Genomic DNA, 15,493 nt, shown 5'->3' with positions numbered 1-15,493 from the left:
TTAGTATTAGGAAACATCTTGAAGGTGTCCCCTTACAAATGCATGTTATAGCCTACTATATATAGTAAAATATATAAAAGCAAAACATGGAACCATATTCCATAATATTTTTGACAGTTCAACAAACTCCATCACGTACGTAAGTAGTTGGGTGGGTGTACAATCAAACACACGCTTACAAAAACATAAAATATGCTCTTATTTAGTGTCAAATGATACTTTTTATAGACGTACATGCGTGATTCATAAAATTCCAATATGTACCGGTAAGTGTCTAACTTCACATAAAATTGCAATCATTCTTCCTTTAATGTAATCCTAATCCTCTCCCACCGCGAAGAGGTCAAACCTACTTACGGTTATTCGATAACAGACCATATAAATCACCACACACCGACGGTATGGTAAATTGTAGGCCTACTGTACCTACTCTGACACCGGAATAAATTTAAAACCAGCCGGAACTTAAATTCCACAGGAACTATTGTGTTTCCTATTGTAAATTATAGTATGAGTAATAGGCTTACAGCAACAATTAGAATATAAATTTAAAAAATACCTTTTTTAAAACTGGTTGTATGACATATTTTCGTAAAACGGCCTTTTCTCTTTTTGACGGTGGACGAAAAATTGCTTGTCGGACTGAAAACAAAAACACATCAAAGTAGTTTTTAAGGGAAGTACCCATTGTTTTGGACATTTTTAACGACTCTCCAGTGTGTGTCTTTGAAATCCACTAATGTGTAGTAATATGATGTTTGTATCGTATTTCAAAAGTAAGAATATGCCAAAACTAGAAAATAACAGTATAACCAAAGACAATAATGGGAAGGTACTTTGAAGGTGTATTTATTAAGTCATACCCCGCATATGTACGTAGCGTTAATACCTTCTAATTTAAGGCAAACCTTAGACGCGATGCGGTATGTTGTAAACGTTAACTCTTTCAATTACATGAGAAACAGAAAAAAGAAACTTCAATGAATGATGTATCCTAGTTTCCAAAGTGACAACATTCTTTAAAAACTGTTTACAGTAGTCATACTATTGTGGTTATTTCAGTGGAATTCTTAAAACATAATGCAATGTTCCGTTACGGCTTATAGGTGGTTCCGTAATAGCAAAGCGAAGTGATTGTTTATGCACATTTCACTCTTCCGACATATTATAAGAACAATCAGTAAAAAGAAATAACATTCTGAGAAACAAACTAACTTTATTGTGGAAAATGACTATAGAATATTATTAATATTAATATTGTCCAATTTCTATATTATTTAAATCATTTAATTTTGATTTTGACAAAATATACAGAACAGTAACAGTAAGTAAAAATTGAGGCAGGCCAAAACGTAAGATGTATTGTCCCCCAAAAAGCAGAAAAATATAGATTAATCAAATCAGACTTTGAAAAGGTAATTTTACAGTTTTAATAAAGTTATTCTCTTCTGTAGAAAAAAAATCAACAAAAATAACTATTTATATATAACAAAAGAAACGGTTAATTTTAACCAAAACCAATGTCTGACAGATTTAGTTTATTTTAGGTATTTTTTTGGCTTTTAATTACATTTTTTTCGATCCAGCAAAGTGAATAACTATTGTGTGACATTAAAATGGCATAGGCCTATTCAACAAATAATATTTAACTATACAGTAGGCCTATTTTAATATGTTGTATGAACAATTAAAATTTAAGCACCGGTAGTAAAATTATACCGTAACAAAAATAAAAACGAATATCCCTTTTCCCTTTTTCTTTTGGTAGGTGTTATTATTTCTTTCCATATACATTATAATGTTATATACAGCGCTTCACACTACTAAATAATTTGATCTCTTGGGTTCGAAAAGTCTACTTACGTCTTCCCTTCTCGTCGATCTTGGCTTCCTTACCATACACCTTTCTTGGAGACTGTACCCGTTTGACTGTGAATACAAAACATGATATCATGATAACACAACGTATAACAGGTTAGATTAGCAATAAAAGAAAAAAAAATGTGCTTTAAAACCCCTACTAGCACATGAGTATTAAAGTTAAATATATTTGTATTTTGTATGTTTCTTTCTTTCGCGGCGGGCTGATGATAAGTGATCTACGCACCCGCAAGGCTCGAACCTCACAATACACTCGTAACCTCGTATTTACTACGAGATGAAATTGGGCAAATGCCTCTATACACTTACTGTATAATTCATATTATTCTAATATTTTTAATAAACCAGAATTGAATTGAATATAATAAGGAATGAAATAATATTATGCTATGCCGCGCGCATATGAAAGAAAGGAAAAAAATGTCGGAACTGGAGTAGGCTTATTAGTATTAAGTTAAATACTAAAACGGTTTGGCCATCTGATTAGATTTTTTTAAGCGACTCACTGTTGTATTTTATGGCAGTCTTTCAGTAGACATTTTTTATCATTGAGTTGAGAGATTTTCCAACGAATATTTTCACTTCAATGAATGTAGTAAAATGAATATTCATTTTCACAATGTGCTTACCAGGAGTAGTAATGCCTAGTAGGGCCCCACTAACAGCGTTCGCCTGCAGTTCATGCTGTTTAACAAGGCCTAAAATATCATCGTCTGGAGTTGGTAGGCCATAGGATATCACCTTGAAATAGACAGCACAGTTAATTAAAGGATAAATGAACACGCATATTACAGTAGGCCTACTAATATTAATACTATATTAAGATTTTACATATTTCTTACTTAGCATTGAAAATAAAATTTTGATAACCAGATAAGATTTGATTTGTTAAATTAATAAATAGATGTTGGTTTTATTTTAATAGTATTTACCATATTTTTTATATTTTCTTAATTATCGGTATTTAAATAAATTCACTTTTTTAAAGTTTAAACTTAAAAATAAGAATTCCATAAATTTGTAATATTTCAGTCAATAAAGATCGTATGTCATATAAGGTCTAATGCCAAGTAGTACTGTATTATGTACTTTGACCACACTCGTGAATTGGAACATCTGTGTGGTAGTTTACATATGGAACTTCTTACCCGGATATGTTTACCGTCAGACATTTTTTCGATGTGACAAAGGTCGTGATCAGGCGCGTAAGCCCACACTTTGGGAGACAAGATAATATCGCCTGGCTGGGCAAACTTTTCCGCTTTATTAGCATCATCAACAGCCGTACTGCTCAGGGCCACTTGCTGGCATTCATCGTTACCAATGTATGTAACTTGTAAAGGACCAATAGAAAGACCTAAAGGAGACACAATTAAAACCACACGTGCGTTAACAATAATAAGGTCCGGCTGGTTCACACTAATGCAACTTGTAGGTATTTTGCGCGGTACGCAACTTACACCACAGTACGGTACGTACACGCGCTAGTACAGACGCACGCTTGTTTAAAAACTGCGATCGTTTTAATACGAATACTTACGCAGTGCATCATTTACGACGTAAAAAATAGCTAAACCCTGCGCGTATGGTGCGCTTTAGACGCAAGAGACCTTTTGTGTAAAAAGCAGGAGCCAAAAGGGCTACTAAAAAGATTTTAAAACAAAAATCGATGTGAACATTTTCAACTTCAAGAAGATAATTGGCAATACTAACACCGAAAATGTTATTGATATGTAGGCTATTTCAGAAAACTATTGGAATCATAATAAACACAGAAAGGTTCACATTTCCATCATAATGTATCATCATAATAGTACTATATATTTTAAAAAATAATTTCTGTTCAAAATCTATTTAACAACAAATGTTCCGTCTTAAATACTGTATTAAACTTGAAACAAGAAGAAGGAAACGGTTTACAATACATTCAGCAAAATTGGTCGATATAGACTGTAAACATTATAATTGACAGATGTTTTGTGTTATTCCAATTTCGGTTGTCACGTTTTATCGAACTTGAAATTATTGTGTTCTCAACTGAATGATGAACTTTTAAAAACAGAACGGGTCAACAATTTTATTTCAGTCATCTTATTTCGAAAAAGATAAAAAAACAATATTCTCAGACTATACCTAATTACGAGTTTTAATTATTACTTATATCTACAGCGAAGAAGATGGAGAGATGGCACCGAAATGGTCGGTTAGCTTCATATAAGGAAATGGAAAATACTTGATGATGATGATGATGGTGGCGATGATGATGATGGTGATGATGATGATGGTGACGATGATGGTGGTGACGGTGACGATGACGATGGTGATGGTGATGATGATGGTGACGACGACGATGATGATGATGGGAATGATGACGATGATGATAATGATGACGACGACGACGATGATGACAACGATTGACAACGACGATGATGAAGAAATGTTATTGCAATTCAAATTACAATTTGATAGTCTACTTGGTGGACGGGCTTTGGAAAAATTCGATGTAAATTGAACTTTGCATATGATTTATTGCATTTTGAAACCGAAGTGGGTATAGTATCAATATTGCGAAATTACTCGGGTTATTTCCCTTCCTTCGAAACTATACAATAGCTCATCTATTGAACCTAAATCTATTAAAAGGCAAATGTTATTATTTTAGGTGTAATTTCCGGCAACCTAGCAGCTCTATTTTTCAAAATTTACAATTTTCGCACCCTTCAGACAGCAACCATTCTACGCCTCTGAAGCAGGTATTGCTTTGAGGATACTGTACGTTGTATTTACTATAGGAGACAACCTTTTTATTCCATTCGGTCAGCGATTCTAAAACTTTTTTAATGAACGCAACAGAGTCCACCATCGACCAAATGAAAATCCTTCAACCAGTTATTATAATACTAATAGTAGGCCTACACCAGAGAGGAAACAAATACAATATCTTCATTAATTCACACTCGTACTGTATTTCTTATACTGTAGCAAGTAAAGCATTTGTCACCAGCGAGGAAACAAATCAAATAAAATTTACTCATATTTCCAATCATTTTTTCTTTATAGAAGCATTGTGGTGCTTTACCGCCAAGGGAGGAAACAAAACAAATAAAAGTTATGTTTTTCATGATGTTTTCTGTTGTAAATGTATTCTGTCTCAATTTGTTCTTGTCTCGTTCTGAATATTTCCACGATTATCAGAGTAAGCAAGTGTTCTCTACGATATACAGGCACTAAACAAAAAGTTGTTCATTTTTAAATTTACTGACAAGGTTAAACGTGGGTTGTGTGGTATTACGTGCTGAGAACATTATTGTTTCGGTTTTATTTTTGTTCTGATATAAATCACATTATAGTTAGGTGGTAGTGAAAATAACATTGATGTAATGAAATCAAGAAGACAAGAACTTGTTAACGATAGGCCTACACAAAACATTTAAATTTCAAACGCTCAATATGTTTTACTCTAGTTATTATGTTTTTAAATCGCCGTTTCGATTTTTCTGTAAACTAGATCCAGAAAAAAAGGTATTATTCCTATGAAACACCATGTATTCCAACATTGTTAGCTTTATCAATATTAAGTCGAACCAATCGCCGTTCTAAAAAGAACAACTAAAAAGGATACTAATTTATCACTAAAAAGGCAAATAAATTTAGGCAGCAAATTATTCTTCTCAAAATTATAAGAATACAGGATATACAGATATATAAACAGTTACCTATTTTTACTTTTAGCCGGACGCCTACATCTGTGTTCCAATTGTCACATTTTTCTTGGATACGAAGTGCGCATTTGACAACGCGAATTATCGTATTGTCCAGAGTGTCACGTTTAACTTTCCATAACGCAATAAAAGCGTCACCTGTAAAAAAACACATTGTACATAATAGGCCCATAATACAGTACTACAAATACAAGCAAGCATTGCCATATTGTCATAAACGCACTGCAAGAAGATATTATTGTGTGTGTAGAGTGGGGGAGGGGGTTGAGGGGGATGCACTGTGACGTAACTGTCACTCATAACACACACTTCAGTGTGACAGTGGCCTAGCCTATTCTAGGAGCAAATGTCATAATTTGCATAACACCTTACTGTAACCTTTTAAATTATCCGTACAGTATGATACAGTTTATACTTGCTCCAAGTCTGTATTTTATTGTCTTTTTTATGTTAGTCCACAAGTCGACGTTTCGATTTTTGTCTGGAGTTTACAGCTCAAGCAGTATCCGTATGAAACGCCATATGTGCAAAAAAATATTTAGCTTTTTACTATTAATATTAAGTCATAACTCTGTCTGGAACCCAGACTAGATAGAGTTGTAACATGTGACTCTGTTTCACGGAAGAACGTTGAACACAACTAACATACCGAAACTAAGCCTAGTACAGAGAACCGAGTGTTGTGTAGGGCTATTATTCCTCATAATCCCGTATTGTTTAAACAGGACCGGCGCGCCATATAGTCATGAACTCTATGAAAAGTTTATGTGAATGCTTTTGCAGATGATAAATTCCACACAGGTATAAAAAGTTGTTATCATTGGCCTCAGTTAAATTGAATTAGGACAAGTGCTCTGCCTGAAAACAGTAAACAGTGTTACTAGTATTCTAACCTATCAATTTGCAAGTCAATTTATGGTTAGTTTCAAAATTGATAATTGAGTTGAATTTAGACATTGTTTAATCAGACTGAGAGGTGGACTTTCAATTTCAATTCCGATTGTTTATATTCAAATTATTATGGACTGCAATAAATATTTACATATTTATAGTTGGAGCGGGTATCATCGTTACAATCTTCCCCACCACACTTCCGTCTATCTGTTGTAATGAACTTATTTTACTGCAGGACCGAATTTGATCCACTCTGCCTATACCTTTTTATATGATGCGTGGAAGCAGAAACGGTGCTTGATTTAAAAAGGATATGTCCATATTTAAAATACCGTATCTGAAAGAGGAGACAATTAGCTCCGAAAAACCCTATCTACTGTCACACAGATTAACCTAATTGATTGATTGGCGTCATCACATGACCTTATGCGACACAAGCATTAATATCATATCATCACCTTCATATCATATATCTTTGTAAATTTTGTCTGTTGCTGATGATAGCATGCACAGTATGGAGTCTGCAGTTTCAGAATGCCTGTCAAATTTATATAATATATTATGTATAATTTAATGTAATCTGGTCTCGGTCAAGTCACCCCATTTTTTCTTCCACATCAGCAGATGGATTTGAGGGAGATATCTAGATATATACTTTACACTGTGTGTATTATTATAGGCCATAGCTTGTGTCAAGATGATAAACTATATTTATTATATTGGCACTACGGTTTGTCCTTTGCATTACGAATCTTTCCCCCAAAATTCGGATGTTTTGTTTTCCCTGTCCTGCTACTACCTACGAACAAAACTAGATTTGAACTCGTCACCTTGACGAGTTAGTCCATCCACCATTTTAGTAGGCCTATAGTAAATAATTCGTAATTCACCTGCAAACTTGAGAACGTCACCCTCTGAGCCGATGATATTCTCCACTATGGCACCGAGATAGTCATTCAGCGTCTTGGAAAGTTTATCTGTACCATTACTACGTGAATTCAAACTGTATTTTTCACACAGAGCAGTGAAACCTGTAAATAATAAACCAATGGGCTTAATGTCAATAGTGGAAAAGGTTAATATAGTTGTATACAGTTTATAGTAATTTTGTTTACATAATTCATCATTTTTTGTCATCATACGATAGTGTAATAGTAACGCCTGATTCTCATTAGAACGCAACGCCGGGAAGTAAGCCCACGTAAGTATAATTTGACCAATCACAAGCGATGGATTATTCGAACTGTCGCTTGTCATTGGTCAACTCGCTTGCGTTGCGCCTACGGCATTGTGTTTCTAGTGGGAACCACGCTTAAGAAACTAGAAGAAATACCCGCCCAGAGCTACCTCTCCTGCATTCCAGTATTTTATAACCTTCCATGTTGATATTCTATTACTCCCCCCAAACCCACAGAACCCTTCATGATGTACGGTTTTCAAACTTTCTAGTTTAAACATTCCCAGTACAATTCTGGTCTGATACCACACCACCCACCCACCGCACATAATCATTAATAAATTTAAAAAAATAAAAGTGACAGAAATCTTTCATAATTACAGCAACGCAAACCATGCTGTTAAAATAACAACAATCTGTACATATAATTTGAGATCACGTGGAAACTGGGCTAAGGACGAGAAGTCGCCCACACAAACCCTTTCTCACTATACGCATGCATGTACTGCAATCTAACAACGGTATGCTGACACGATCAGTTCCGCCGCCGCGGAGAATATGCAGTACTTTTGTCGGAGCCAGACATAAGATCAAAGGACTGTACGAGTTCCTGTCTTTGAAAGGCGAGCTCAGTAGATTGTCTTCTTGTGCAGATCGACTCATCAGGATACTCCTGTATCATAACATTATATTATTTTCAAACTCTGGGCCTAATCACGAAAATAACGTAAAAAATAATTAGCCTAAAATAACCTTTGAGCCAAATCATTATTTCAGTAATAAATAATAATCATTTTCAAATCGTGCCCGTTTTATGTCGACATTTACTACCTTAAACTTTAATTTGTCACTTTTCCCTGGAGGGGTTGTTTTTACCGCTGTAGCCCAAATGTGTTGTTTACGGCCGGCGACACTGCTTTGATATCCTTGGTGGCATCAGTCGTCGTTAGAGAGGGAGGTCGTTGATTGAAACACTAATCAGTACGCTAGTCGATCAAAAAGATGATTATTTCTGTTTTATAATTCATGTATTCTATTGTATTAATTGAGGCCATATTTAAAAAAAATCTAATTGTTTATCATTCCCTATCTACAGATTTTTTTTACAAAGATGTATGTATACAATGTATGTATTGTGTACAATTTGCCTCAGGCAAACAAAACATTTTTTATAGGGCCTTATTAAAGATATATTGTCCCCCTAATTTTTCTTTTCTAATTTTTTGTTGGATATGTCATTTTAATTTCACATAACACTATGACCAAAAACTGGATCGAAAAAAAATTATTTACCTAAAAAATGTAATTTAAAGCAAAACATACTTAAATATGGCATATTTAAAGTCTTATTTTATTAATCTTTATTTTTCATGTTTTTGGGAGACAATCTTTAAGCATTTTTCAATCATCGTAACACGTCGATAAAACATGTATAAAGAAAGTGGTACAATTCCACTTTCAGTCAAAAGTTATAATGTACATATTTCGACAATCATAATTATTTAAAGTATTTGATGGAAAGGTATTCTTTAAAGCATTTTTTTCAATCATCGTAAAGACGTCAATAAAACATACAATTTCATTTTCACTAAAAAGTTGTTGATGTACTTTTTCTGGTAGTGTAAAATACATAATTCCGACAACAGCAGCTTATTCCATTATTGTAAGTACGGTACTAAAACTGTCAATTTAATTCTAAAGCTTTCTATTACACCTGAATTTAAACTTCATGGTGATTAACAACGGCATTTAATTCAAATAAGAACATCGAATAAAGTTATATGAAATCGCATAAAATTAATGTGCACTTAATAGTGGTATATGCCAGTTTCTATGAATTGTAACACGAGCCCTATCCCACTGAGACACGGCGACTAGTCGTCAAAAGAATTCCACAACGATGAGTAGCATAAACTATTAGGTGGTATATAAACGTCACAGTACAGTATAAGCACACGGTAGGCCAACACAATAATCGTTAAAAAGAAAAGGTGGCGGAAATTCCTCCAATAATCGTGGTTTCTAAACTTATGAGCAGACGATAGGAGTGTCTTTCGGCGGAAGGAATTGGCATATAATTAAGTGAGTGGTAAGCAGCGGGTTCACAACATAAACTGAGACAGGATAGATAGTTTCGAGTTAGACTGAAGGCGTATTCCAGTCAGTTCGTTGAACGGTTGATCAGAGCTGTCATTTCACTCTTCCCTGATCAGAGCAGATCGGAAACACAGGACATTTTCGTTAGTAGGCCTACACAGTCAAAGTATTGTTTGGAATTCATACGAGGCCTACAGTAAATAGGTATCATGTTGGTTTTTTGGATTTCTATGTTGTACATTGTTAGCGTTACGATGGCTTGCGATCCATCACCTGGTTGGAGAGCAATACCCATGATTGAGCGTATAAATGATTCTAGTATCGCGATAATCGCAACGGTTACAGAGAAAACTGATGGCTCCGGGGGTGCACCATGCAGCTCCGATACCATTTGTGGATACTGGGTCAACGCCATCGTTAAATGCGTGATTAAAGATGATACTGGTAGTATTTCCGTTAATAGCAACGTCAAAATAGCCGGATTCGGAGACAATTCTGACTGTACAATAACAAACATAGTCCTAGGACATACGATCGAGAATCTGATACTATTAGAACCTCATGAAAATATGTATAAGGTGAATGAATTGAACTGGGAAACAGGTTCTGAGCGAGTTTCTCGAGCAGTTAAAGACAGGTACGTGAACGAATTCCCGGATTCAGTGTGTTATACAACAACACTGGCCCCGACAACGACGAATCCGACGACGACCGAAAGAAGACAAACAACTCGACGATCAAGTACTCATCGACAAACCTCATCAAAAATGTCGACCACTATTGCAATGAAAGAAGCGAGCACAAAGGCAAACAAGAACAGTCGTAATCGTGGTACGCAGGATTTTATCATTGATCCCACGACGAGTACATCAACAAGGAACACTTTCTCTTTCATCACATTTACTCTCGTTATTTTTACTTTGTTCGGACTAATAATATAAAAACAAAAACAATGTGGATTTAAATTAATTTCAACCAAAAATATGTATCATCTATATTCTCTTCTCACAATTACCAATGCATACTTATTTATTTTGGATAAAACGCCGTACTGCGAACTGATGGAACAAAAGCCAAAAGCAGCAACGCCAACGCCCTATTTTAAGAATTTAAAAAGTATAGTTTTTAGTTTTGTCGTTAAAGCAGTTCTGGCATCTGCTGAGACATTTGTATTGTTGAATTATGTTGTATTGTTACGTATCTAGATTCCAAGATTTTGAACAATCTTTTGTTCAATACATTTTTGTGAATGGTATCACATTGTTATTTAGGTCCAGACAGATCAATAGATCCACATCTGAATACCATTTTAATGGTATTCATTACAATTACATTTTCGTCAAATTTTCATATAAATATATTAAAACATGTGGAATTTTTAATCGAAACATATCTGACCAATATGTACCCGGATTATACAGATATGAGGAAATACATCACATGACTAGCAATTTGAGATCTTAATGTCACGTGACTCTATACAGTAGTGTTTTGGAATTATGTACTTCTGTAATTTATTTATAATAGGCCGAACAACATTGCGTGTTTTGTGTATTGCATTAATACGTTTGTTACAATGTTACAGTAATTAATTGTTAATAACTAATTAATTACAGTATTTACACTTTTAATTTTTAAATGTTTTCTTTTTGTACCAACCATAGTTAGTTCATGTAAATGACAACTTTTTAAATACTTTATCTATATTAATTGTATTGCTTGTATAAATATAGTATTGTTATATTAGTACCTATTTTATAATCTTAACACAGGGTAGGGTATGTGGTCTGTTTCATCACTGTACTCAATTATAGGAATGGGGAAAACATCTGAGAGCGACCAAAAATGTATTGTTTTTTTACAAGTAAATTCCGACTTGACAATAAAACCAACCACAACGTAAATTAATTGAGAAGTCTTTAACCACCACTGTATATTGTGTTACCATATCTGTCACTGCGAACCGTTATACAGCACAATACAATCAGTTGATATTGGACATTGCTTTTAACATTCTAATCTAAGTTACTGGGAAGTGTGTTTTCTGTAAATTTTATAATATTTTTTTATTAATAAAAGTAATTTTGTTTTATATCAAATTGCATTCCTCTTTGCACTACTATTTTCCGCTGTATATTTAACGGGCTCATCTGTTATCAGTCCGCCAATAAACGTAATGCGCCATTAGATCGGTTTATTCGAAAAAGGAAAATGGAAAATAAATTTCATTACATTTTGTATGTAAAAGAAATGAATATGATAGATAATTAACAAAGAATTCCTTTCAGCTGCCTTCTTGATTTTGTTCAGCTCCACTATAGGTATGACACGCAATATGTGCCAACATGTTTTTTTTGACGAAAATTAAGTCGAATCGCCGTCCTAGAATCTAGACTAACGATGAAGATGAGAATAATGTATAGCTTAGATTTAATTAGTCCTACCTGAAATATCTGCAAACATTAACATTCCTTCTAAGCGTTGACTGAAAGGAAGCTGTCTGTCCATTGTAGAGGGGGCTAACACTAAATCAGGAACGTGAGTTGCAAGTTGGTTCTGTACTTGTGGTTGTTGCATATTGAACGTTTGATGTCCAGAATTTTAAACTGGAAATCACACCTAAATTAATTTTAAAATGACAAAAAAATATAAATTAAGATTGTAAAAGTAAATCAAACTTGCTATATTACTACTGTATATTACATCGCCATAATAATATTAATAACAAATGCAGTGTAATGTAAAGACACTAATAATATTTAATAATAATTAATATGAATATAATAACACAAGGCCTATAACTAATAGTAATACGAAAACAAGGCAAGTCAACAGTTTGTGGAAACTTTTTATGATTGATTAAAACGTTTTTTGTACATACATAATCCATGGTATATATAATAATACAAGGCCTATTTAATATAATTAATAGTATAATACGAAAACAAGGCAAGTCAACAGTTTGTGGAAACTTTTTATGATTGAATGATGAATTTTTTGTACACACAATACGGTATACTTACGATACATACTAAAATACCGAAATCAGTACAGTAGAAGAGGGGGTGGGGCAATATATATATTTAAAGTCACGGTTTATTATTTATGCCTAGCTACTACTACTAGGCCTAGCCTATCCTAGCCTAGAACTTACTCTAATAAGTAATAATATTATTATTAATAATAAGTCTTAATTTTAATCTCTCGCTAGCTTTTTCACTCTCTTCTCTCTAGCTAGTAGTAGGACTCGCCTAGCCTAGCTACTCTCTATCTAGGGCCGGCCCTCTAGCTAGGCTCTAGATAGGCCTGGCCTAATTCTAATTTAATTATTTATAGCCTAGCTGGCTAGACCTCCTCGCTCTATGAATAGTTTAGGCCTCCTATTCCTAGGCTACACGGTACACCAACCACTAGGCCTAGCAGCTAGGCCTAGGCTAGGCTAATAAGGCTATGCCTAGGCTAGTAGGCCTAACAATGCCGGCAAAACTATATTTTGTGCTCATTTTATCAGTTTAGGCCTATATATATCAAAATATAAATAATGTAGTAAATAAAACATAAATACCATTATTATAAACTGCAAACACACGTACAGTACGTTTATATTATCTATTAATTATTAGTTTTTTCTTCAAAATAAAACAATTTGAAAAAGGTCTTTCTTTTTTCGACTCCCTTCAATTCTCTCCTTTTTTGCTGTCATGTTGTTGTTAAAAATGCGACCACCGGTTACGCGCACAGAGCCTGCTTTTCATTGGTCGATCACGTACGCGGTCTAATCAAGCACTCAAAAATGAAACATGTGAGGTGAGAGTTGATACACAATGGAGCAAAATAAAATAGTACAATATACAAAGTTAATCTAACTGATCAAATGAATAAAAGTTAAACAATCCGTTAAGCAGTTATCATTTATGTCGTGGTAAAATATCAAAAACAAATTTATTTCTTATCTTATTTCTTTGTTAAATACAAATGATAAATATTAAAAAAAAGAGAGAGAAATCATTATAATTTATTACATTATTTATAATGATATAACAATAAATTACAAACCTACAAGCTAGAATTAATACGGTAATGAAATGTTGTACAGTATCCATAACCATGCTTGGAAATCTTACATTTTTCGGGAAAATTACAATACCTTTAGCCCTAGGCCTACTGCATGCCGTTACAAGGACAGATGTATCTATATATTTTGTAATGGCATTTTCTCGTGTTTTACATTATTGAACGTCTTTTATGTAGGAATTAATCATACTTGATCAACATGAGCAACATGAACATAATAACTTATTTATACTTTGCTGGTATTCGTATGTAATCATCAAATTATTTCTGAAAAACGTGAAAATAAGTATTGTAATTAACAATTCGTTTTATATTAGTGCTGTTTAGCATTGTTCCCATTAAAATTAATCACATCATAATGTCTCCTCGGACACGTAGTACCATAATTGCGTATCCCATAGTATGTTTACAATAAGTTGTTAAACAAAATATAAGCCTATAAACATACAGCATGGTTTATTCACCCGATTCTCAGTGCTGTATTAATAATATTAAGTTATATTATATTTATTTGTGAAGTATCATAGGAATATTTGGTAACATCTTGATATTAGCATCTCATTATCACATGTGGTGCCTGTATCATGTAAGGTTAGATTATTAAGGGGTTAGATTACTACTAGATACATGTGAAATTACCAATTAATATTCCTATGATACTTCGGAAATAGATACAGTACCGAGAATCGGCGGGTTTATTTCAGTTAGTAATATTTTATTTAATTCATTCTCTTTTTAAATTCATAATTTTACCTGTAAAATTGTTTTTCTAAATCATTGGTTAGCCTTCATCACCAGTTCTTTTATTCTGGTTACATTTACGGCGTGGCGTTTACCGCCGGCATCATCTATTAAATGTTTTCAAACATCGTGTATAAAACTCCACAGAATCTGACAAAAATCTTCGTCGATGGCAAAATACGTTGTATCGACGTCGAACCCTGACGCCGACACGCCGTTGAATAGACGCTGGATATGAAAGGTGGATCGACGTCATTATGCAAACGTTGTATCAACGTCGGATATCAACATTACATTGACGTCCAATTACGACGTCGATACAACTTTGCATTGTAGTTGGATTTGAGTGAATCGACGTCATCTTTTTTACGTTGTGTCAACGTCAAACATCGACGTTACGTCGACGTCCAGTCACGCACGACGTAGATGATACGTTGGATTGTATTTGGATTTGAAAGGTGAATCGACGTCATATTTGCGACGTTATGCAACGTCGGATATCAACGTCACATCGACGTCCAGCGACGACGTCGATGATACGTTTTTTAGTTCGATTTGAAAGGTGAATCGACATCATCTTTGTGACGTTGTGTCAGCGTCAGATATAAACGTTACATCGACGTCCAGTCGCAACGTCGATATAACGTTGTGTTGTAGTTGGATTTGAAAGGTGAATCGACGTCAGTTTTCAACGTCGGATATCAACGTTAAATCGACGTCCAGTCACGACGTCGATAAAATGTTGGCTTTTGTCGACGTCATCTGTTTGAAGTTGTGTCAACGTCGGATATAACGTTACTTCGACGTCCAGTCGCAACGTCGATACGATGTTGAAATGAACTTGAAATGTGAATCGACGTCGAGCAACAACGTAGTTACAACGTTGGATTTGCTACCGACACCGGCG

At 34.2% G+C, this 15,493-nt stretch overlaps 1 protein-coding gene across 1 annotated transcript in view; it reads right to left on the bottom strand.

Annotated features, from left to right (window-relative positions):
* Positions 1 to 12,380, bottom strand: part of LOC144852175 (adenylate cyclase type 10-like) — a 117,601-nt gene extending 105,221 nt beyond the window's left edge. Inside the window, exons 1-7 of the mRNA XM_078709926.1 lie at positions 12,216 to 12,380; positions 7,388 to 7,528; positions 5,598 to 5,741; positions 3,030 to 3,238; positions 2,511 to 2,622; positions 1,864 to 1,929; positions 560 to 642 (exon numbers count right to left, since the gene is read on the bottom strand). Coding sequence (XP_078566052.1) covers positions 560 to 642; positions 1,864 to 1,929; positions 2,511 to 2,622; positions 3,030 to 3,238; positions 5,598 to 5,741; positions 7,388 to 7,528; positions 12,216 to 12,348 — 888 coding nt within the window. The 5' untranslated portion in view covers positions 12,349 to 12,380. The remainder of the gene's footprint in view (positions 1 to 559; positions 643 to 1,863; positions 1,930 to 2,510; positions 2,623 to 3,029; positions 3,239 to 5,597; positions 5,742 to 7,387; positions 7,529 to 12,215) is intronic.
* Positions 12,381 to 15,493: the final 3,113 nt, after the last annotated feature.

Source organism: Antedon bifida, chromosome 9 (genome assembly GCF_963402885.1).
Source record: "Antedon bifida chromosome 9, ecAntBifi1.1, whole genome shotgun sequence".
Taxonomy (NCBI): Eukaryota; Metazoa; Echinodermata; class Crinoidea; order Comatulida; family Antedonidae; genus Antedon; species Antedon bifida.
The sequence above is the reverse complement of the archived record's forward strand: the minus strand, read 5'-3'. Positions and strand labels throughout refer to the sequence as shown.